Below are 24,741 nucleotides of genomic sequence, written 5' to 3'. Positions count from 1 at the left end.
TGCTGGATAGAGGGGTGGTTATACAATAAAGGTAAAGGTAAACTTTATCTGGGCTGCGGTTTCAAGTTTTTAGTTTTAATTTAATATATGCATCTTTGATGAGACATATTAACATTTTTCTATTTTTTCTATTATTTCTGTAATTAGGTTTAATTTTTAATATTTGTAAATAATTACGTAATTCAGCCTTTTAGGCTGCGAGGTGATTTTAAATAAAACTATCTAACTAAAGATGCCATCTTTTGATGCTGAGGAAGGGGGTTGCAGGCAGAGACCATCATCCATTTTGTGGTTTGGTGGGTCTTGATCGAACATGGTAGTTTTAACCACTTCCCTTTTTAGATCTTTATGTAAAAGCTTATTTCAATTTCGAATCTACATTTCTTGTGACTAAATATTCATCAAACTTCAGCGACATACACAACATGCAAGGAATTCTATTGAAGGCAGTATTTTGTTCATGCTTTAATTATAAGGAACATTCTGATATGAGCATTTTTTAAAAGGTCAACCTTGATATTCAATATGCAGGACTTCAGGATTTCTTCCATCTTGATCCCTTTTACTTCTTCCAAACAGCGCTTTCCCCAGCATGTTATCTCCTCCTTCTTCCTTGTCGACGAAATTTAAAACGTCATTGTGCCAACCAGTCACGATAATCCCTTCTGCGGCAGAATTCTCCATAATGTTGAAATCTCCCGCGGGTGTTCCAGCACAAACAGGTCCATACTCTGAAATAATCTGCGTAGCTTTCGTGGCTGCATCTTCTCTGCTAGTCGCACCTTCCATGAGAATCACACAGGTTCCGTTGCGAAACACAACCCATGATTTGTTTTTCCTTTCGGGAGTGTTTTGTATAATTTTACGCCATATCTCCGTGATGGAATCTTTCACATGCACCATTTCGATCTTACTCTGCGTCAAAGATCTCTGGTAAAATTTTGTGCAGATGCCCTGGTGTTTATATTGAGTTTGATAAAACAGCTTTTTTAGAGCACAGATTTGTCAACTTTTAAGATTTTCAGTCTATATACCTGTTAGCTTTACAGCGGTATTGCTCGCGGGCTCCCTGGCTCCCCGTAAACAAGCAAGATGGCGGCGCCCTCCGGTTCCCTTGCAGTAGTTCCGCCTCCCAGGTTAGAACACTATGTAATGACCGAAAAGCTAGGCCAAGGAACCTACGCAACTGTATACAAGGCATTTAAAAAGGTAATGTTTTAGAAACGTTTGGATTTTCCTTGAAATGTGAGTTATGGCAATCCCCAGGGAGTGAGCTTTGTATTATAATAATTTATGTAAGGGTGTGTTTACATGCATCACTGTCATACTAACCTTCTTACACAAAGAACGAGCATGAATAGAGTTTGAGTCGCAAAATGTATACATAATTAATGTATGGGGCCGTGCGGAAATCTTGCCATGATGCATTTACCAGTGTAAGTTTTTATAACAGAAATATGCAGGGCTCGAAATAAATTGTGACTCACTTGTCACCAATTCATTCAGGCATTAAGTGCTGACAGCTAGTCTTTCATCAGCTGCTGACCTCCCTCCACAAACCTCCTTGTCTGCCAGATTGATTGCAGCTAATTGGCGAGTCAGACTGGGGAAGCCAATGCTTGTTGCACGACACTGCTTCAATGCAAACTTAATAAAAAAACATTTTCATTAAAAATATAGCTTGTAGTTTTTGAGGAAGAGAGATTTTTTGAAGTCTGTGTAGTATTTCAGTCTTCTATTGGTAAGGCATTTTTCTGAAATGCAGTGAAAATTTGTCCAAAATAACTTTGTTTTTACAAATTATTTTGAGTGAAGTAACCTGATTTGCATATGGAACGATGTCCAATCTCAGATTTAGGGTAGCTCCCTTGCCCACAAATACAGTGTAATTCTGACAAAATTCAGATAAGGTTGATTTATGAAATATTTGGTGTCTCAATTGGGCCTCACTATTTGCTTGTTTTTATGAGGTAAGAGGATACTACAGCAAGGGGTTTATTGGTGGATGTTCAGTTATATCTATCTAAGTCCAGTAACTTTGATTTGAATATTGAAAAGAACGTTTTCTAATTTTCATTGGTATTATATTTTTCTGATTGATTTGCAGGGTAACACCAGAGATGTAGTTGCGATTAAGTGCATTCAAAAAAGTTCCTTAAGCAAGACAGCAACAGAAAACTTGCTTACTGAGATTGAGTTACTCAAGAAATTAGATCATGAACATATTGTCAAATTAAAAGACTTTGAGGTAAGTGTAAATACTGTTATTGTTTGTTGTCTCATCTGCTTTGCTGGTTTTCTCCTACAACACCCCCCGGGGGGGGGGGGGTACTCCCAAAAAAATTGGGTAGGGGTATGCGGCCCGCTTCCCAAAACCCTTACCCTATTTATGACCAAAATCTGCAATTTTCCCTACCCTATGTATGACCTGAAGTAGCTTCTTCTAAAAAAATCGAACCCAGGACTAGAGTGCAAAAATCTATACCCTATTTATTACAAAATGGCTAAAAGCGATACCCTATTTATCACCAAAACAGCCGAAAAACCATACCCTTTGGCGCCGCACATACCTATATAGCCCATATAAGGGAGTACCCCCCCTCGGCAGGGTCCGAAATTGCGCTTTCCTGGTGGCCAATGCGATTAAAAATTTTGCACTGGCGACCAGAATTTCACAACTGGTCGCCAACGGGTGATTAACTATTTCTTGCCACGATCATTATACAAACAATAACTTTGATTTTCAGCTAAATCGATTAAAATAAAATTCAAAGCCGCCCGCCAATTGGTGACTTACTTTTTACCTTTCCGCTGATTTTGAAGTATAAAACCAATTTTTCTATTGTTAATTAAATCTACCACAACGTTTCACAGCTACGATCAGCGTGTTTGTATTTAATCTTATTCATTAGCAGAAAAATCGCCATAACACTTGCGGCCCCAAATGCGTTCTCTTTGTTCTGATTCTTAAAAGAAAAATTGGCAACCAAAAAGTTTGGTTTGTGTTTTACTGCGAAGGAAAAATGTTATTGACACTTTTTGGCGACCACATTTTTCCATATGGCGACTGAAAAAAAATATTCAGTCGCCAGTTGGCGCCTGCCTAAAAAAAGTAATTTTGGATCCTGCCCGGGTACAACACCTAGCCAAGCTTACGCTGTTTTATTTGTTTTGCTCAATGTTTGTTTTTCATCTAGTGGAATGATCAGTATATTTTCCTAATCATGGAGTACTGCAGCGGAGGAGATTTGTCAAGGTTCATTCACAGCAGAAGAGTTCTGCCTGAAGAAATTGCCAGACGATTCTTACGACAATTAGGTGTGTCATTAGACATTTAAGAAGTTGAAAATAGAACATTCATTATTCATAGCTGGTTATCACAGCATGACTTGTCTTCTTTGTGAAAGTACTGAACAATGAATACATTAATCCATAATTTGACTGTTAAAGTTTTTATAAGAAACAGAAATGTAGAGTCACACATGCTTTATTCTTGGCAAATTGAAATTAAATTGCAGCCAAATCATCAAAACATTGTTTGTGATGTGGAAAATTTTAATATTTTCTTACCTAGTCAGCCAATCATTTAGACATTTTGTGTGGAGCATAATTATGCATGTATAAAGCAAAAATTAATGTTGAGAAAACCATAGACTTGGAGGTTTTTTTTCCTTTTGTTTTCCTATTTTCTCCCACTTTCTTTTCTGCTTTTGTTGATTTTTCTGTGGCCTTTGTGTACACTGAAAAACCTCTCATTTAAATGTCAAGGAATATGAGAATTGTCAATGCCAAAGCACCCCTGGCTTGGAAGGACATATTTTCTTCCATTTTGTGGTCATCCTATTTAAAGTTCCAATTCGAACTATGATCTTATTTACCAGGCTTAAAATATACCAACTTATCGACATGTTCAAATCTTAGCAGTACGCAGGATGTTTGTCACATGAACCTAGCTTAGTGGCCTTAGCTCCTGTTAGTTTCCAGGTAGAGCATCTGAACTAGTAATCAGAAGGTCATGTAGGTTCAACACGTGTTGGGAGAGCTTGGATTTATTTATTTATTTATTTACTTATTTATTTTGCGGGAGGGGGTAGGCCTGTGTCACTGACTGTATGATACATCATTCTCATTCTATGATGTTCATGTGGACACGCTCTAAAAGATTTTTTTCCTAGTTTATTGTCTTGCTAGGAGCATGTGCCACTCAAGGCCAGGTTTAGATTCTTTACAAACAATGACTATGAAAGAAACTTTCTTTTTTGTTCTTTTGTTCTTTTAAATTACTTGACCATGGCCAGCAGTACTCTGAGTTTCATTTTAAATATCAACTACCGGTTAAGCAATGAAAAAAAGAATTGGTTTATAATAGACCTTGTATAATAAGAACTCTTTTTTTGTTCACTTACAGTGTATCAATTTTTTTTCAGCGCTTGCTCTTCATTTTCTGCATGAAAATAAGATTGCTCATATGGATCTTAAGCCACAGAATCTGCTGCTGTCAGCAAGACAAAATCCTGTACTGAAGTTAGCAGGTATGAACATTACAGTCAGAATAAGAAGGTTTGTGTGTTGGGTTTGGGATGGATAAGTATATATATATATAGACCAGACTCTGGTCGATGATTAGGGACTGACTGAGACTGTACATAATAGGTTAGTACATAATGCTGGTTTCTATAACACATGAAGTAACATGGGTAGGTTCACTCTACCCTGGATGAGCTGTTATCAGCACTTAGCAGTTTATCATAGTACTGCGTTCCATATGTCCAGGATATTGTCAAGTATTAGTATTTAAGATGGTGCAAGGTAAGTGAGTAAGTAAGTAAAGTAAAGTAATCGGTTTATGAACAGGGTTTCTATGCGGTGGCTCTTCATCTGTTAGTAACTAAAAGAGAAAATATTTACAATGTTCTTATGAATAAAACTTAAAATACAATCAAGATAAGCTGGCCTGTGCCCGATACTTTAAAAAATTTAAAATGCGCAAAGAAAATAGATTAGAATCATTGCACTTTTTAAGATTATTGGGAAGGTTATCAAAAAGGGTAGCCGCAGTGTCCTCGAATGTTCCTTTTTCCAGAGGAACTTGTAATCTTATAGAGTCCAAAGAGCGCTGCTTCTACATATAGAGACTCGCTGTAAGTTTAAATATGAGGGCCACTGCTTAGAAGTGCTTTACCACTGCTTTACCACTGTGTGAAGTGCTTTTAAAGTCAGCTTAGGTAAATTAAAATCCCTTCTCTCTTTAACTGGGAGCCCGGGGGGGGGGGGGAGGGTACTCCCGAAAATTTTCGATGGGGGTGTGCTGCGAAGGTTCTTGAACCATGACCCTGTTTAAGGGTAAAGGAAGGGAAAACGGATACCCTTTTTAAGGACCGAACCCGGATAATGACACCCTATTCAAGGGACCCAAACAACGGCTAATGTGCACGGATAAACACAAATCTCTATGAAAATCGCTTTTCTAATACTTCAGTGGACACTTCAGTTTTAAAAAGCCATTTTTTTTTTGCATAAAATGTGACACTTACAAGCTTCAATTTAACTGATACAATTTAGGTACCCTATCTAAGGACTAATCCAGAAACGTGTTGCTAAATGAGGAAAAAATGATACCCTATTTAAGGACTGAGAACCTCAAAAACCATACCCTATCTCGGGACTGGGAGCTAGTTCAGCTTTAAAATGTCTCCAATATCATTTACATATCTGCCATAAACAAAACTTGCGGTGGTAAACTCAATTTTCTGAAGACGTTTTAACAAGTATCCTGACAAAGCTGCAAGGATAATTTTCGTGGAAAATCTCTGTGGTTTTTAAAAAACAGGGTGAAGCCTCTGAGCTGAGGGGGTGGCTTGATGTGTTGTATTTTGTCACAGATTTTGGCTTTGCACAGTACTTACACAGTGAAGAACAGACACAAACCATGAGAGGATCACCTTTATATATGGTAAGGTACTTTCCAATGGTGAATGAGAGTGGTTTGTATAGTTATGAAAGAACATTTTCATGACCAATGATAAGCAAAATCTATGTCGTATTAATACAGAGCCTTGAAACAAGATTCAAGTCATGAGACCCTGCCTACTGTGTTGAGTTTGTTACAAGCATGGGACTACAAAGAACAGAAATCAGTCCCTGAACAAACTGAACACAGAATACTCATCATGTACCTGATCTCCATGTTTACCATCTCTTTCTGTGCCTAGCAGCATGTAGGACATAAAGTGCCCCTCCCATTCACAGTGTCAAGGTTCCCAGTTGAAATTTTTTATTAGGCGTTAATATCAAATGACTAACACAGAGTTATCCTGTACTAAGGGAATCAAAGAGGAATAACGTACAAAATGTACCTGCATCAACTAGAAACCCCTAACAACAGTACTGAAAAGTGCCTCACGTCACTCCTATTCATTTGTAATTTCAGAAATATCCCAAATGGAGTGACATGTTGCATTTTTAGTTTTTCAAATGCAATTTCTGGGTTTTCCATGCAAATGTCAGCACCTGCATGATGTTACATAATTTACCAGGCAAAAGTTAACTATCTATCTATAGCTACAATTAAGTCCTACCCGCATCTGACACTGGTACATGCTGGTCATGGGTTAGTACTAAGACTTAGTACTAATCTTTGAAAGTGGGTTCTTAGTATAATATTATACAGTTGTAGTAATGTTCAGAACATAATTTAGGCATGCTGAAGGAGAATAAATTGTTTGGTGGTACCTATTAACCCCCCCCCCCCCCCCCCCCAGGCACACACACACACTCAGTAATTGAAGGAGAAAGGCCACAAGGCCAATTCATGGTTTTACATTCCTGTGCAAGGTTGTGATTATCTGAGCCAAGACTTAAGTTGTTTGTGCACGACGAGCATGGTTTTAATGGCTTTTGACCAAAGCTGAACCAGGATTTGAAGCCATAGCGTCCCACTCTGCAGTCTGGTAGACAGTCTGGTGTGCGCTGAGCTGGCAAGTTGTACATTTCAGCTGTACTATGCTGTAACTTCTGTGTAATTTTTCAGGCACCAGAGATGATCTGTTCCATGAAATATGATGCCAGTGTGGACTTATGGTCGGTTGGTGTTATCCTCTATGGTACGTTTCCTGACAATAAGGTTAATACCATTAGTCACCATTAAGAACCATTAAGTTAATAAATTTAAAGGGCTCAGTGGAAAAAATGGCATAAGTGAAAATAACGCCTTTAAATCAAAGGTTTGGTTGATTCCCTTTGTTTTGGCTTTCATAGACAACAAAAGTATCATTCATGCTTTGCTTAAACTACACCCGCAGTTCAGTTTCTAGGAGATATTTAGACCTTATTAGACCTAAAAATTATTGTATTCAACCTTGAAGATTAAATTTTCATTATTACACTTTTATTATTACAGCAAACTTCACCAAACTTTGGAACTCGTCCTGTAAATAATCTGGCAGCAATTTGCTGTTGTATCTCATTGTTCATGTGACTTGATGTTTCTATGGCAACAAGATTCAGGAACTCACAAAATACCTGCCATGCTAGATTGGGTTGAGGGCAAACAATAGTGTTAATTGTATTAACAAATTAGAGCTAATTTGGAGAAATTTGTATTGTAAGGCCAAATCATCATTTGAGTCTTGCTGCTATCAAGCCCTTCAATTGCTTAAATTCGTTGATCGATGCTTCTTGTCATCCAAGTAGACAGTTCCTTTCAGCACTTTATACAGCTAGCTGGTGAAAAACATTAGTACACAGGATCTGTAAAAATCCTACAAGATCCTGTAAGATTACCTTTAATAAGACTGTAAATATAAAGATCAAGCAGAATTGTGTAAAATCCCATAGGATCCTGTGTGGCAGAATTCTGTTAGATTTGAAAGGATTCCATGGAATTTTATAGACCCTGTTATAGTATTTTTCGCAGGTCCTGTAGTATTTGACAAATCCTGTAACGTTTGACAGGATTCTCTACTTGGGTTATCTAGAGATGTCATTTATATACCACTGGCCTTGTTATTAGCTACTCATTCTCAGGAGCTAAAAATATTCAAATTTTAATTCAGGTTATGTTTATCTTTTATTTTTCAGAGGCAGTGTTTGGTATGGCACCATTTGCTTCAGGATCTTTTGCTGAACTTGAGATGAAGATTCGATCCTCAGATCCCATAACAGTAAGGGGAAACTGAACACTTCATGATGCAATACTATGTTCAATTCACATTATTCAGTATTCTTGCCTGACTGTGGCATTAAAAATACAGAAACATCTGTAAAGTTCCACGTGGAGGGGGAGTATGAAGCAATTAGGAGTATACCTACTCCCCCTCCACACCCCATACCCATGGATAGAATGTTGGTCTATTAATTATTGTAGGGTTAACCCCATCAGTTTGTTAGGTTTTCCAAATACAGGGCTGTAGCCAGTATGGAGTGGACTGGGGCAATTGCCTCAACTGGTAAAAATTCCAAGTTTTTTTAATTATGCAAAGTACTTGGATTATCAAATGTACCCTGCCATTTGTAGATCAAAATTGTTGGCAGGTTAAATTTTTTGAAAGCCTCAATCATGTCTACTACTGATTAACAGGATCGAGAGCAGTAGGTTAGAATGCAGAGGAGTTGAGTCAAGAAGAGTAGAGTAGAGTAGAGTAGAGTAGAGTAGAGTAGAGTAGAGTAGAACTTACATTGTACTAGAGCGGAGGAGAGAGAGAAAAGTCAAGTAAAGTAGAATAAAAATATAGAGTATAGTACTAGACTAGAGAGAGAAAACTACCGACAGAGCAACAACTGCACACACCTCCATTCTACTTTTGCTTTAGTTTACTGCACTCTACTCAATGGAGGAGTTGACACTTCCAGTTCAAAAGGATAAGTTTTTGATAATTGAACTCACATGTTACAATAACCCTTCAGTTGAAAGTCTGCTCTGGCTTATAATTGGGTGATGAATGTGACATAAATGAAAGTAAAAATTACACTCAGGTCTGAAAATTTTTAGACTGAAAACAAATTTAAATCACAACAGAACAACTGATGCTCTGATGAAATGTACACTGGCCTAACAAACATGCCTTTGTTTTTTCCCTCTACAGCTACCTGATGGAGCCAAGGTGACCCCTGATTGCCATGATCTTCTACTAGCATTACTTCAGAGGGACCCATTGGCTAGAATCTCGTTTGATGATTTCTTTGCTCACCCATTTCTTGATCTAGAGCATGTCCCATCACCAGTGTGCTTAGACAAAGCGGTGAGTGAGTCCATGTTTGCTGCAAAATCTGCCTGCGGTGATCAGATTGACTGCATTAATCTCATAACAAAAAGTGAACAATCAGTAAGATATTACAAGATCAGTGGTAGACCTAAGGTAAGGTACAGACTGAGGCGAAACAAAATGCTCCATGCAGTCGTTCAACTTTTCAAGAGGAAACGTTTTCATTATTGAATTTTTTTTTTAATTTTACGGTATTGTTTTATTCTTGTAATATAAAGCACTTACAATAAATAGCTAGTGGCATTTAAGTTATAGTTTATAATTACTGGTATTGCTGTTACATGTATTTATGATTATTGTCATGTAATCTTTCATCCACAGTTCAAATATATCATCAATGGAACCACATCAATATTCATTCTTATGTACTATTCCTCCTCCAATTTCATGGTTTTATAGAAACTCACTTAAGGATTAGCTCCCAGCTGGCTCAGTAAGCTTAGTTGATAGAACACTGACACAGTATAGCAGGGTTCGTGTTTGTGTCTTCTCCCTGGAAAAATGTAGGTAAAGCTTGTTACAGAAGCCATTAAAAGAGATGAAGAAGGTCAATTGAAGGAAGCTGCTGAGCTCTACTGTGATGCCATGGCATTCTTTCTACCAGCAATTGAATGTAAGTCTGCTCTAAATCAGCTTTCTTAAAACTTAAAATTAGTCCAAACACACAAAATGAGTGTCAAAATTTGTTTGTGTTTGCTTCCATTTGCTGTGTGAAGGGTTGGTACTCATACGACTTAATGACCAAATTAACAAATATAAAAAAAAGCCAATCACAAATTGTCCGCATGGGTTTTCATCAGTAGGTTGTTTGCTTCCATTATAATCAGCCAGAGCCATTACTTCTTTTTTTGGTTTTTAAAATTGTCAGTTTAGAACTGCTCTAATTGAAAACTGTTTGGCCTGCAGATGAAAAAGATCCAGCAATGAAAATGAGATTGAGAGAGAGGGTAAGTTATCAGGGATATCCGTTCCTTGTATCTCCTCTAAAAATGTTAATGTATGTTTTAATTCTTTAGAATTTAGTGCACCTCTTTGAAGTCCTTTAAAGGGAGGGGTTCACGGTTCTGTGCATGTCCATGAATCAAAATACTTTTTGCCTTTGCTCACTATGACCCAAGCTTGTTTAATTTAATTTGTTGTTTATGAACTATTCGGAAGGGAATAGGTAACTCGGGTGGTAATTTTTTCATATGATTGCATTATTTCGCATGCAAATAACATTACTGTAAACTCATCAACCTTGGAATAAATCCTATGGGTCAATGCTAAATTCAGTATCGACAATATGAGTACAATCCACTAGCAATTTCTGTGAATTTTGGTCATCAGTCATTTTGCTGGGACTAATTATAGAATGTGATTGCTGAAGTACATGTGAGTGGGATTTTTAAGGCCATAAAGTTGACGAGAAAAAGAAAAAAGCATTTAGATTCATGCACATGCGCTGAAAATATATGTGAACCCCTGCCTTTAACATTGTGTTTGTGTAGAATATGTTGTGTTTGTCTAATTTGTTTGGTTTACACACCCTTTACAGTTTTCCAAGACTAAATATTATGACGTTTATATCAGGAGTCTGTTTCTAAAAAAGAGAAGTACTTTTGTTAATCCATTATTTTTATAATTTTTTTGTGGGTAGCTTTGGTGCAAACAATTAACCCTTTCCTGCCCGAGGGAAATGCGGAATTTTCTTAATCGCTAACTATGAACTGGGAGACCACATGTGATATACCATTTAAAAGGTATTTTCTGGGGTGTGCTATAAATCACACCAACAGAGATGGAAGAGGTCACATATTAGAGTGAGAAAAGTCCAAAACGAAAGAAGAAAAACTTTGAAAATTTTCCTATTCGATATACATACTGGGTATCCCCCGAAACTATAGCTTAATGTACAGCTGTCAGTGCATTGTTTGTTGTAAGATATCAACTGGACCCTTAACGTACAAAGGAAAAAAAATCCAAAAGTTTGAGGGGTGGTAAATCAAGTCTCATACAGGAGGGGGACATGATTTTATGCCTTCAATTTATAGATCTTTCCAAGATCTTTTGGTTGTGCAAATTTCACACAAATTGACCAAATACTGAGCTCATTATTGTGTCTTGTGCCATATGGCACTCTTGGGTGGGAAAGGGTTAAGGACGGTGCCTACTATTGTTACTGCGCATACGTTCTGCACATCTCGAGGTACTCGGGTTTCCTATGAAACTCCTATGGGTGGTGCCTGCTAATACAGGGATATTTTTGTGCAGTTTAAAACTATGTGGAGAAAGCAGAAGTTACCAAACGCTTTTGGTATCTCGAAAGAAAATTGGGGGTAACCATGCATTTTTCAGAGATAATTAAGCTTCAATTTAGGAAAAAATCCCATACATTGCTTCATATTTTGGTGCTTTTTAGAGATATTATTGCTTAATTATCTCTGAAAAATGCTTGGCTACCCCCAATTTTCGTTTTGGATTCCAATAGGCCTTCCCAAGATCTGCTTTTCCCGCATAATCATAAACCGCACAAAAATACTTCGATACTAGTAGGCACCGTCCTTAAATGCATTTCTTAAAATATTAATGATTCCAACAGTTAGCTAAAGTTCAAAAGCAACAAAACTTGAATTTGTTCTGACAACATTGTGTACTTAAGATAGTTTTTGTTTTCAAGCCCAAAATAATATTTTCAGAAGTGTTTAGAAAGGGTGTGAATAATTTAGAAAGTGTGAATTTAGTCAAAGTGAAAAATGTAGTAAAGAATGTAACTGTGATTATAGTTGTCTTTTAATACTCCTGTAATACCCAAGGTGTCTACTGCTTGTTCAGAGATGCTTAATTTGTTTAATTTTCAGGTTAACCAGTACATGAACCGAGCAGAAGAGCTGAAGCAGTGTTTTAAGATCAAATCACAAAGTAACCCAGATGAACTGCTGGCTCATTACAGCAGGGAACACCCTGAGCTGAAAGAAGCACTCAAATTTGCAAACATTGCAGAAATCAGGGCAAGTTTGAAAAAAGCAAAAAGGCACTCTCTGATAAGCTGCTAATCATGCTAATGGGTCACATTCCTTGGATAGTGTAAATGTCAGTTATGAAGGAACAAAACAGTTGTTTTAAACATCCCGTCACCTTACAGATGTTTTATGATTATTATTGTTGTTGTAAAATCAAAATCTTAGTAAGTATTGCTGACTAAATCACAACAAAGCCACCAAAAGGTAACGAGGCTATCACAACTTGAACCTAAAGAAAGAACATGCAAGTGTGCCAGTTGTTGGAAAACACCCGTAAGCTAAGTGCCTAAGTCTTGATTGGTTGTACTTTTGTCCATGGCTCATTGATTGGTAAACAACACAGCATTGTTTTGTTCTCTGTGGTTGGAACTTCTGACCTCTGCAGAGGCCTTGGAGACAAACAAGTTACTGGAGAGAGTGAAAAACCGTTGTCCTTCACGCCACTTTTTTCTCCATGATCTGTTTCCTCTCATTTCCGACTTTTCGCACATTTTTTTATGAAGGAGCCTCTGCAGAGGAGAGAGGGTTGAAACATTGTCAAGTAACATGAAACCAAAGTAAAGTTGTGCTGAATTACATTTGACAACAAGATTCACTGACCAGCTTCAATAAGACTCAGTCATTTGAGACAGAATTCCACATTCCCTTGTGTGTTCATCATTGTTTCTATGTTTTGTTTCAGGATGAGCATGGAGCATACGAGAGTGCACTGTCACAGTATCAGGTTGCTCTAGAAGCGTTATTACCAATATTATCAGGTGGGAGGGTATAGAAAATATATATATTATATGCATTTTGCTCTCTGTGTTCTTTTAATTGGAAAAGAACATGGCTACTACCATCACTATTTACTGGCCAATAGCTGAGTAATGTTTGCACTTTTCTTTACATTTGGCTAGTGCAGTAACACTATGCATGCTGCATTGTATAAAGGGAAATTTTCAATTTAGAAATTTAATACATCTTACATTTTGTATTTTTAAACAAAATAATCTCACCTAGAAAGCTGGTCACATTTTTAAAGAATATTTTGAAACAGAATGTTACGTACGTGGATGATCATTAGTGTAATATTCATAAACTAAGATGGGTACCAGATTAGAGTCTAACTCTAAGTTCTGGTTAACTTGAGCTGAAAGAAGATTCCTCTGCTTTTATCATGACATTAATAAGAGAAAATAAGGGGTTGTTGTTTTCTCTCGTTTAAGCCCCAGTATCTAGGAACTTTTGTTAGTTTGAACATTTTTTCCTAGAAGGCTTGAGTTCTTTAGGTTATAACTTCTACCATTTTTCAGTGAAGAGATTATCTGACTAAAAATTAATCCAAATTTCTTAAAATTGGTTTTAATTTGTCACGTAAAAGAGAACCAAATTTTTCTTAAACAGCGGGGAAAGCAGACTTCTTGTACTGCTAATGATACACTGATTATTTGATTTGGAAGAGAATTCACACTTTTGTGTGATGATCTGGCCCCGTCCTCTCATGGCATACTTACCTTGAGGTAAAGAAACAATAAAGCTTCATCAATTTCTTTCTCTGTGACAGGAACTCCTCGTGGGCCTTACAAGGAGGCTCTGCATTTAGAGGTAAGATTATTCGTGAGCTAGATTTAAATACAGTTTACTGGTGTCTGATAGTTACTTTGTTCGCATAGTAGTAGGGACATAGTATCAGCTTGTTTATTGTTTTTTTTTGTTGTTGTTGTTGTTGTTTTTGTTTTTTTGGTTTTCTTTATTGTTGTTCGTTTGTTTTATATTGTGAAGGTGAACAAGTATATGAGAAGAGCTGAAGAAATCAAGCTATACCTTAAGGTAACAACAATTTTTTACGTTGGCTGCCTAGGGCAAATACCATAGTGAAACAGAAACTCCTTGGAATCGCTCCGAATCCACCCAAAAACGACACAAGAACCAAACAGACACAAATAGAGAATTCACGTGAGGAATTTGTGTTAAAAATCGTTCGTAATTTTGCCTTGAAAGAGGAACCTTTCCCCCTTATACAAAACCAGATAGTTTCGGTGTTACGCAATGGACACCGTGACGCTACTACAAAGGTCAACAAAAAACGCTCATAGAACTTGGGCTGCCTGTGCAATCGGTTGACCCTTTGTATTACGTTTGTTCGGAACTGGAAAAGTCGTGATGTTCGTCTTTTAAATTATCAAGAAGTAACAAATAATAGTGTCAGAGAAGATCACTGCTTAGTAGCTTTACACCTTTAAACTGACGAGGATTTGTCAGTCAAAGAACCAATAATCACAGAAAAGTACTGATCGTTAGGGTTTTTATTGGAATGCAGACGCAAAAGTCCAGTAGGATCACTTTATGCAGCATATCACGTAACCTCCCACGCAAACGTTTTAGGGGCGTCGTATTATGAGGAGGAGAGTAATACAACGCCCTTAAAAACGACTGCGTGTTAGGCTTCATATCACAGGCATGTTACGGCTCGACAGTTTTCATTCAAATGGCCACATCATACCATTTCGCGCATCTACAACTCAAGGCCACGTAACCGTTGAAAACCATAATATTCAGCAGAACTGCTCGATAGTTTTCATTTGAGTGGTCAAATACGATTTCATCCGCAGACCCACCCTGTACAGCATAATAATCAGCCCTAGGGCAAGGCACTGCCACGGGCTCAAAAGTTAGAACCACCTCATTAATTTTTTTGTATTGGCTTTGATTGTGGGACGGGAGAATGTAGCAAATCATTTGCTTCAATAGGCCAGACAATGTAACAATTTGACTCATGGAAAACTGGCGTGCGTAGCAGGAAAACTGACACAATGTTTCCTTTTTCAGTTGAGCAAAGAAAAACTAAAGGTTGTACCTAACGAAGCAGATGAGGAACAATCACGTGAGTGTTCATCTGTGGCACATAGTGCCTGCATACACTGTGTTTATTACTGAATTATTTAGTTAGGGAGTGAGAAGGGTTTATTTGTCTGCAGAAATTAATGCGAGGATTATTCCGTCCTCCATTTCATTCCTCGTGCTCAGTTACCCTCATTTTCATCTCCATTCCTATTGCGGGTGGACATGTCCTTTTCTCGATATATGAGGCTTCGTAGAGCTGTTCGAGCATCACACTGAGCTACACTGTCAACGCTAGTGTTATGAGTTCAGATCTCATTGAAACGTTGGTTTTTCCCCTGTGCTTATTGGAATATGCAAGGATCATTTTGAACTTCATTTTGTTCTTTATTGACAGCATTGTTTCGGTCTCCGATGACGATAGTTGCGTGAGAATACCGTGTTTTTCATCGCGTGCCAAGAGGTTCATCCCTTGTAATCTTGTTAATCCGTTGTTACATAAGAAGCAGTTGAATTATTTATAGCCTCATAATTGTTGTAACTTATAATTCATCCACCCCTTACAAATATTGTTCCAAAATTAACTTGCCTTTATCCCGCCTTAAATGATTAGCACGACATAAAAACTCAATAAACCGGTTAACATCGTCTAAGCAATTGTAATACTGTTACTCAGGTTCTACAGCTGTAAGTTCTTGTTTCCATTAAGTTTCTGGACTGTTGGCATTTCTGAGTGAAAATCAAATAGCGATGACTTGTGTGGTACGCAACCAGGTCTCATGTTCAGTAATCAGGCACCGGCGGCAAGTGTTCAACCTACTCACCACAGTAGATCTGTTGTGCCCGTAATTTTTTTCAGTTAAATTAGATTTTACGGACAGATCAGTAAAATATTGTTAATGGAACGTGACTCGCGTGCGTTACTCGTTCTCAGTAAGCCATTGATGGCGCGTGGTTTTCAATAGAGCTACTGTGTAGTCATGCTTCCAAGGTCAGCAAAATCAATAGTTTCGTTGTAGCTCAGCTCACAACATTATGGCTTTGTTGTCCTTAGCTTATTGTAACATTTACTTGCATTGGCCGAAAGTATTAAGGCCTCATTCATAACTTGTTAAGTACACGTGTAAAGCCAAGCTGCTGTATAGTACAGCTTAAACTACTGGCTAAGTAAGCAGACACTGTCTAGCTATAAAAGCCCAAGCAAACTGTTCAAGGTTCAATTTGCAGTTCTGTTGTGCAGTGTACTCAGTATTTGCTCTCAATTTGTCAAACGTTTTTTCCCTCCCACCCTCCCATTTGCGGATGGGTTGTTTGCGTTCCTTGCTTTAATAAACTAGGGTCACTCCCGCGTGGTGCGGTTAAGTCTGCGCAGCGACTTCCCCCAAGCTTGTTCGCGTCTTTGCTTTTGTTTATCGCCTGCTAACCAATACTCTTGTCCGATCCAGCACGTGCTGTCTACCATTCAGCTCGTAGTGCTGGGGAGATAAGTGAGGTTATTTTTGTCACGCAAACCGGAAGTCGCATTGACTAACCTACCGCAAGGCAGTGTTCCCCTCAATAACGCCATCTTGAGTCGTTATCTTTGTTTGTTAAGTATTTCGCGTATACCTTAGTGCATATCACTGTTGCGCTACGTTCCTCGGGAACAGTGACATTAATAACTTTTTTGTTTGCCCTTACAAGTGTAGGATGTGTTGAGTTTCTTTCGCGGTATCAGTGCTTATGGGTTTAACCCCTCGTGTGGGATGAGTCAACTCAGACCGCAACGCTCTTTACTCGATGAAAGAAAGCTAAAGGAAACTGAAATTGCGCAGTAATCTGTTTTATTTTGGTAGCCGGGTTTTAAAAGAGTGAACGTAGGGAACCGTGCCAAGCACCCATTTACGTATTTTTTTTTTTTTTTTTTAATTATTCTCTTTTACTGAATAAAAACAAGAAATGTGACAGACGTTTGTTTGGACAAATTACGAAGGTGTATCGAGTGACATGAACAAGTGTGGGGAAATGTTCTGTAAGGTGACTCAATTGAACAGTTATTTTACTGCATCACGATGAACAGGCCCCGGTTGTCCAAGGAGCGCATAACTCTATCCAGTGGATAAATCGCTATCCATAGGATAACATGAACTCCAACCAATACACTTTAACCGCTGGATAGCGACTTATCCGCTGGATAAAGTTATCCGCTCTTTGAACAACTGGGGCCAGGAAAACGCACTGCACTTCGAGTGGCCCTTAAAACTTTGATCTTTTCCGCATGTTGTGAGCTCAGGCACCCTGCTTGGATTGCCCGCCCCTAGCACTTCAGAAGTAGGGTATGAAAGGAACGAAGGAAACCGCGATAACAATTTACTATGGCATTATAAAGCGCCAAAGAAGTGATGATAGGCGATGAGGAATAAGGATACGAAAAGCTGAAACATAAGCACTACTCATGACTCACTGAAGTAGTTCACTGAGTCTAAGGAAACTTCCCAAATTATACCAAGATTTGTTTACGCCGTTTTGTCCACTTGTCGTAGGATGTATGTTAAGTCTGCCGTCCTATTCATCATCTTAATTCAAATAAAACTGCATCTTTTTGATGCCGGATTTTCGTAAGATTATGATGTTAATTGTTTTAGGGTTTGTGTCATTCCTGTCTGGTTTGCTGTAATTGATCGAGTGTCTGTTTATCCTAATCGCTTTTGAACGAGTTTTGCAGAACACGTCTACGTAGGGAATTAAACATTTGGAGTATTTTCGTCTTTTTTTTTATATTTGCTTCGAGAATTTTCCACAGACAATATAAGAAAATAAATGTTAATAAATGTTATTTAACCAGGGTGACCTCTTCAGCATAAACTGCTGATATCAATAAGGGCCCTGCAAAAAAGAAGAGAACCTAAAAGCCTTAATACAGCCACCGACTTTAAAAGTAATTAAAAAGCTTGTGGTCTGTAGAATTCTAAAATACGAGTTTTAAAAATCGTGACTGAGTTTAGATCCTTCATTTTATTTGGAATTTCATTAAAAAGTTTTGATCCATTAAAATAAAAAGACTTCCTTGCAGTCTCAGTTCTCACTTTTGGAAGCATTAAGTTCTTCCCCCTTCCCGTCGTGTTGTGGATAGTTCTCAGAGCCTTAAAATAATCTTGGAGGGGACCTCTTTAAGCATTTGAAAGTTAAATTAATAGTATGCATGTCACGCCTCATAGACAAGTGAGGCGAATTTAAATTCTTTTCGGCGTCTGAATCTTTGTCGACCTTGGGCGACTGAATCGGCGTCTGAAACCGAACGACCTTGAGAAATTCTAATAACTCCATACTGTTGTATCGTTAGTACATTGCCTCTGATATGTATTGAGGACACACAGACCCCCCCCCCCCCCCCTTTCTTGGGTTTCGATAGTTTTATCGGGATTTGGAAATGTTGTTTTTTGTGAAGGGAGGAATTTAGCCAAAGATCCCGGTGAAACGCTCACCACGAACATTTGACGCTACCGAGTACTTGGAACACATTGGATACACACTAGATATTGGTTAAGATAGTTTCTCCTTCTCTATCGAAAGTACCAAGTGAATACCATGCACTCGCCAGTTACCACAAGGCCCGGTGCCAAACAAATTTCAAAATGTTTAGCTGAGTTCGGGCAGGAATAATGTCCATTTCTGTTATTCACTGTTTATCTACATGAATCGTAAATATTGAATCCCGTAACTCTAGAAAGTGTCAGAACTGAGTATCAAACTTTCAAAAATTTCTTCCGAAAATATTTCATACCATTGGCTCAATGGATGTATATGGCAAATGTAGGGTATTAGTCTGGGGCGGATAGGATAACTGTTTAGATTTGTCTAAGGTAAATATGCTTAATTTATTTATCTATTTTTTTTTATTCCATGTGTGTGTGTGTGTGTGTGTGTTTTAAATTCCCTTCAAATAAAAAAAAAAAGAGTCCCAATGGGTCACTTGTTCTAGGGGAGTAAAAAGTTTTCACCTTCGTGAACTTCAGGATTTGTTATTTTATGTTCTTCCTTTCACGCAAGGAAAATAAGCAATATACTTACGGACGGTAGCTCACGAATTGCTTACTTAGGTGATGTCGCTATCCCAGTTTCGTGAGGCTGCTGTGATTTCAGTACTCTTCATGTATAAAGCGTTTAGTTTGTTTGGCGTAACACGTTTCTGGAGGATTAGAGTGACGATGAATTAGATTTACTCTGAATCAATTGCTCACGTGGCATCAGGTCTGTTTAGGAATGGCTTTATTCTTAGCGTGTGTATATCGAGAAATGGAAGCACGCGGGAACTTTGGAGAACGCAAGAGAAGCGTAAGAGTTGCTCGAGGCGTAGCCGAGAGTAATTAACTCTAGCTTCTTGAGTGCTCTCCAGACTTCCCGCGTGCATCCCGGCATAACTCGATATGCGCACAGCTAAAAAGCGTGAACCAATTCTTTTATAACATAGTGATAGCAAGTAGTGTACGGAAAACAGGTTTTATTTGTGACTGATTACAAAATTCTCTCCGAATGCGCTGTACAGAAAAACAAAGGTTCTTATTGGCTGGTTACAAACACACCACGATGGAATGGTCTGAATGAGGATGTTTCATCTGAAATTGTCAATAAAAATTTGCTTTTTTGAATTAGTCTAAAGTAAATGCAAATCATGATAGACAAACGAGTTTCCAAGTTTGACTGATTTGTAAACGTCATCTTATGGTGCACGGCCGTGCGTATGTTGAGAATTATACCATGATGACTCCAATTAACAATTAGATCATGAGCTCGAGATTTCTATCGCGTGATAGTTGATGAGGGCGAATCCCGAATCAACTATCACGCATAGAAATCGAGAGCGAATAATCTAATTGTTTTAGTATAAATCTACTGGTCGTTCAAAACTAAACAAGTAAATTATCTATTTCCTCATCGCAGACACTTTGAGAACGTGAAGAAGCGGCCGCCATTTTGTTGAAAACCGCCACTCATTATCTATCACAGAATAGATAGCGAGTAGCGTAGCCAATCAGAGAACGGCATTCGTGATAGAACACTAGTAGATTTATACTAATAAACAAATAGATTCCAAGTTGCCGTGCGTCTGTTCAGTAATAGATCACAGATGACGTCAAAATGTGGTAAGAACAAAAAAGTGGCACACGAGCCGCAGGCGAGTGTGTCACTGATGTCCTTACCACATTTTGACGTCTTCTGTGATCTATTACTGAACAGACGCACGGCAACTTGGAATCTATTTGTTTTATACAATGAACAGAAAGGAAACACAATAAACTTGCCTCGTAGCGCTTGACTGTACTGTTCCATTTGTGCCAGTTGAGGAATTTTCAAAGTCACCAACGCTACTTTCCGTGTTGGCTTCTTCTTTTCTTCTTTATCGTACTTGTAAACAGCTTCCCCTAAACTTTTACCGAGGCCTTCACTTGCTCAAAGCAGAATAATCGAGTAAATATTTTCAAAACTTTGAGCCTTTTCGTAGCGCTAACAGCTTTTTTGAAGATTTGTTCCAGTTTAAACATTTTTTAATTGACACGAACACTTTCGCCTTGGTTTCTTCTTTTTCTTGTTTGTAAACAGCTCCTGCTAAACTTTTCTCAGGGCCTTCATTGCTCAATTCGAAATAATCTCGCAAACATTTTCAAAACCGCGCGCCATGTTGGGCAAAACGAAGAGAACAATTTTTCCGTGACGTCATCCGTGTGTCTGTACTCTAATAGATCATGGGCAACGACCAATCACAGCGCGCGTAGCATTCAGTACATTGTATAATAGGAATTAGATCACGAAGCATGCGCGCTGTGTTATAATTAACAATTATTCCACGAGCACGCGTTGGATATGAGATGATAGATAGCCCACGAGGTGCCGATTTGGTTATAATCATACCATTAGTATTATTATTATGTCAAACGAGGGTGTGTGGAATGATTGTTTTATTAAAAACAATCAAGAAATGTTGCTAGATCTTACTGCTTTCGCTTTGCAAGAACAATCAGAAGACAATTTAATAGTCGTTATTTCTCGTGCATGGTATCATGGTTCATATACCATGGCCGTTAAGCCAATCAAATCCCTGGAATTGCATTATACAATGATACAGTTTTTAATAGTTTCTGTTCTTGTTGTTTTTCCTCATAAGGTTTGTTTAACCCATCAGTGTTGGACAGGGTTGTGTAAACAGCGTTTTCGTTATATCGAAGGAGCACATCAAGCCCATGTCCTAAACCCGTTCTTTAGTTGCCGGTGATGAATATCTGCCTTCCCTTTTCTTGTCGTTTTAAATTAAAACAAGCGTGTTTTGAGAATCATAGAACGGATGACTTCAAAATAGATCCTCGGCTAGAAACAGGATTATTTTGTCCACAGCTGAGCGCTGTAGGCTCTGCATGTTCCAGTGGTGATCACGTCAGACGTTTACGTTAGCATGTTCTGCTCTCTGGGGTTTTCTAATTCAACAAAAGGTCACGAGGCAACACGATGTTGTCTCCCTTTACCCTTGGATACGATGGGGGTAAGGCTACGATGAACTAGCATCCCATCCAGAGGAGAGTAGTAACGTTCCTTGTCGGAAAGCAGAGTTCGGCGTCGGCCCTGTGAGCTGCTTGCAGCCTAATCTAGATTACTTCTAAATTATAAAGCCTTCTTGTGTTTGCTAATAAAAAACTGAGCTTTATATCAAGATGGTATTATTGTAATCCCCCTTGTGTGCCCCTCATGATAAGGAAGAAGACTCTGCATGTGAAGCATTCATTGTATTTTTATAAGCGGTCGAGTTTCTTTTGTAAGCCAGTTTCTAGCCGTTGTTGTGACTGCAGTCGAGGATAATACATGACCAGCCGTCTCTTTTTGTTTGGGTTAATCCAGCAACACGCCATGATGTCATATAACGTAGGTTTGATAGGGAACTTTATTGTTCTTTAATCATCCATGTCAGTCAGACAAGGCTGTTAGCGTGAGAAAGCTTTTGGAATGTTCTTACGAACAGATTAAAATAATTATTAAATCCCTTGCGACTGACAAGGCCGTGATATTGTTGTTTCCTCCCAATCCAGAAATTACCCAGTAGCACGACATGGGCACGACAAGAATAATACGGTTTTGCTGAAGTTTTTATGCCGGCTTAATCGTTTTAAAGAGCTTTATGTGTTTGGTGAGGATCTGTCTCAGACGAAAAGTCGGAAGGTTTGACGCTATTTCCAACTAAAATAAACAATAGTGCAACCTTGACGGACACGGACTTAATCAAGCTGACCTGTTCCTTATCCCGTTGTTTGTTGATCGTCACTCAAAACTCATAAATGAACCAAACTGTTTGTTGATTTTGCTATACCCAAAAGCACTGAAAACTTTGTGCGCTCCTTTATTTGTTTGTCGTTAATCTTTGTGTTTTCGCTGATATTTTCTTGATTAGATTTGAATAAAGTCAATTAAGGGTGCGTTCAATTGGCCTTACTCTGGAATGAGAATACATACAACGACAACTAAAATAACACATAAAGAGGATTTTGGTGTTACTTAATGCAGAAGTTAGTTTTCAATGTTGTGTATTTATTTAGCCATCTTTACTTGACGAGAAATGTAAAGGTATTCCATTTATTTCGATTCCGGTCAAACGAACGCTACCTAAATTATTTCAACATGGGCTCTTAGGTCATGATCAAGCACATGGATGCTTTTCAACCTGCCATTTGTAACGCACTACTTTTATTTTCATTGTCGAAAAAGTTCCTATTCGAGTGAATATATGACATCCTCAGGTCTTCCATGTCTTATGTCCTATTTAGGAAATAATGCAGAACAGTACAAATCACTCCCTCGTAACAAGAATGAGTTACTGTTCATATTTTTACGATACAAAAAACTCCAAACAAAAACAAAGGGACTGGTGTCATCACAATGTAGAGTGTTGTATAAGCAGGTCTGGTACGGGCAATAATTGTGGATGGGCTCAGTTGGTGGTTTTTCTAATTGTTTTATGAGTTGAGGATTAGATTTGTTTCGCTGTAACATTTGATTTATCTATATATCAACTGGGATAACCACATCTTGCACATTGTATACAAGACCACTATCAAATGTACCATGCAAGTCACGAATGGTTCATTCCCCGATTAACACGACTGCAACAAACTTGAACTCATCTTTAGAAACCTTCCCATAAAGCCCAATTTTAAAATGGGGACAACTTAAATTTCACCTTACGAGATAGTGAATATTGCGAGTACACTGCACAAAAACGATCAGAATAAACAAAATATACCGCTCAATCAGTAGAATTCTTACACCAACACACTCAGAAACTAGAACTATACCGACAGAATGAAAGAAAACAGCATAACATGAAAGGGTGTTTTTAGGGTAGTGAGCTAGGGCGAATGAAAAGTTATTGTACATTTATGTGTTTATGCTTTTGCTACTTAGTACCTTGCTAAAATATGCTCCGAGTTTTTTAAGTTCATTTGTAACAACAGCAATAACAAAATAACCGTCCAAGCTTATATAGCTCGTTTACCTGCTATTTATCCAAGTCAAAAAGCCTTGACTTGTTCAAATACACGTTTATCCAATCACGTGTTTAAGGCAACACTGATTTATTTTACTGTGTTTGTTTGTTTGTTTGTTTGTTTTTCCTTTCTTACAGGCTGTGTGTTACAGTGAGTTTTCCCGTGGAGACCGGAAAAGAGGCTCATCCTTTCTACCGCTAATGACGTCGTAATGTGGTCGGCATGAAGCCAACCATTTGCTCATGGAAACGTTGTTGGGAGGAATTAGGAACAAGATCGTTTGAAAGGAAATTAATTGAAGGGTCATGGATAAAAGTGACGGAAATCTTTACAAATGGCACTTATAAATTTGATTACTTGCCAGTTCTTAGAGTGACTCACCAGTGTGTTTGTTTTATGTATTAACGCTTATTAAGTTGGTACTGTATTTGAGGTGAGAGCACTTAAACTGATTACACTTATTTTTCCGTTGGACGTCTTGTGTTTGATTACATGGAAGTGATGTTACTGCAGGTTATTTCAGTCAGTAATGCCCTGAATCATTTGGAATAGGTTTAATCCTTTCACTGTCAGACACCTTCCGACAGTAACTTGGTTAGTAGCCAAGCTCATAAAAGGCATTGCAAAAGCAAAACAACAAAACAGCAGCAAAAGAGCTAAGAGAAGCTTTGGCATTTATTTTGTACCTCAGATTCATCCACAGACTCCAAAGTTCGAACCATCTTGTGTAGCATTGTACATAAACAGCACCACAGGAATGTATCTCTCAACCAGACCGCTTCCATCTGAATTGCCATACTATTTAACCGCTGCGGACCTCAAAGTTTGAGCCAAATTGCGTGGACGGCAATTTTAACCCTTTAATGTTAAGAATTAGGGCGGTTATGACTATGGTATCATAAAAATCAGATTAATTTCAGTCTAGCGGCTTCATAATGTCAAACCGCCGATACCGGGAACTCGGGAAAAGTCGCCAAGTCACGACTGAGTTTGGTTTTGTATGTTATGTGTTAAGGTATGTTGGAAGGTTGTTAAAGCCAACTATAAAATGCATCGAGAAATGCAAGGTTTTTTTTAAATGATAATGTTTCCAATGGAAGCCGCTCGTGCCGGCTATCAAAATGTAACGCGGAATTACGATTAGAA

At 38.2% G+C, this 24,741-nt stretch overlaps 1 protein-coding gene across 1 annotated transcript; it reads left to right on the top strand.

Moving 5' to 3' along the window:
* The first annotated feature begins 1,051 nt into the window (after positions 1-1,051).
* Positions 1,052-24,069, top strand: LOC146460043 (serine/threonine-protein kinase ULK3-like). Its single transcript, XM_085088578.1, has 16 exons — positions 1,052-1,209; positions 2,108-2,248; positions 3,198-3,318; positions 4,428-4,532; positions 5,883-5,953; positions 7,031-7,103; positions 8,080-8,162; positions 9,084-9,239; positions 9,771-9,876; positions 10,170-10,210; positions 12,104-12,253; positions 12,948-13,023; positions 13,812-13,852; positions 14,030-14,077; positions 15,077-15,131; positions 23,733-24,069. The coding sequence occupies exons 1-16, from the start codon at positions 1,093-1,095 to the stop codon at positions 23,747-23,749; spliced, it is 1,401 nt and encodes a 466-aa protein (XP_084944704.1). The 5' UTR covers positions 1,052-1,092; the 3' UTR covers positions 23,750-24,069.
* The last annotated feature ends 672 nt before the right edge of the window (positions 24,070-24,741 follow it).

Source organism: Pavona decussata, unplaced genomic scaffold (assembly GCF_977016875.1).
Source record: "Pavona decussata unplaced genomic scaffold, jaPavDecu1.1 SCAFFOLD_215, whole genome shotgun sequence".
NCBI lineage: Eukaryota > Metazoa > Cnidaria > Anthozoa > Scleractinia > Agariciidae > Pavona > Pavona decussata.
This window is presented reverse-complemented; position numbering and strand designations above follow the sequence as displayed.

Excerpts from the sequence above, each read along its gene's own strand:
- LOC146460043 (XM_085088578.1), top strand. The coding sequence starts at position 1,093 with ATGGCGGCGCCCTCCGGTTCCCTTGCAGTAGTTCCGCCTCCCAGGTTA. Across the intron at positions 9,240-9,770 it reads CAGTGTGCTTAGACAAAGCG|GTAAAGCTTGTTACAGAAGC; the intron begins GTGAGTGAGTCC and ends GGAAAAATGTAG. Across the intron at positions 12,254-12,947 it reads CAAACATTGCAGAAATCAGG|GATGAGCATGGAGCATACGA; the intron begins GCAAGTTTGAAA and ends GTTTTGTTTCAG.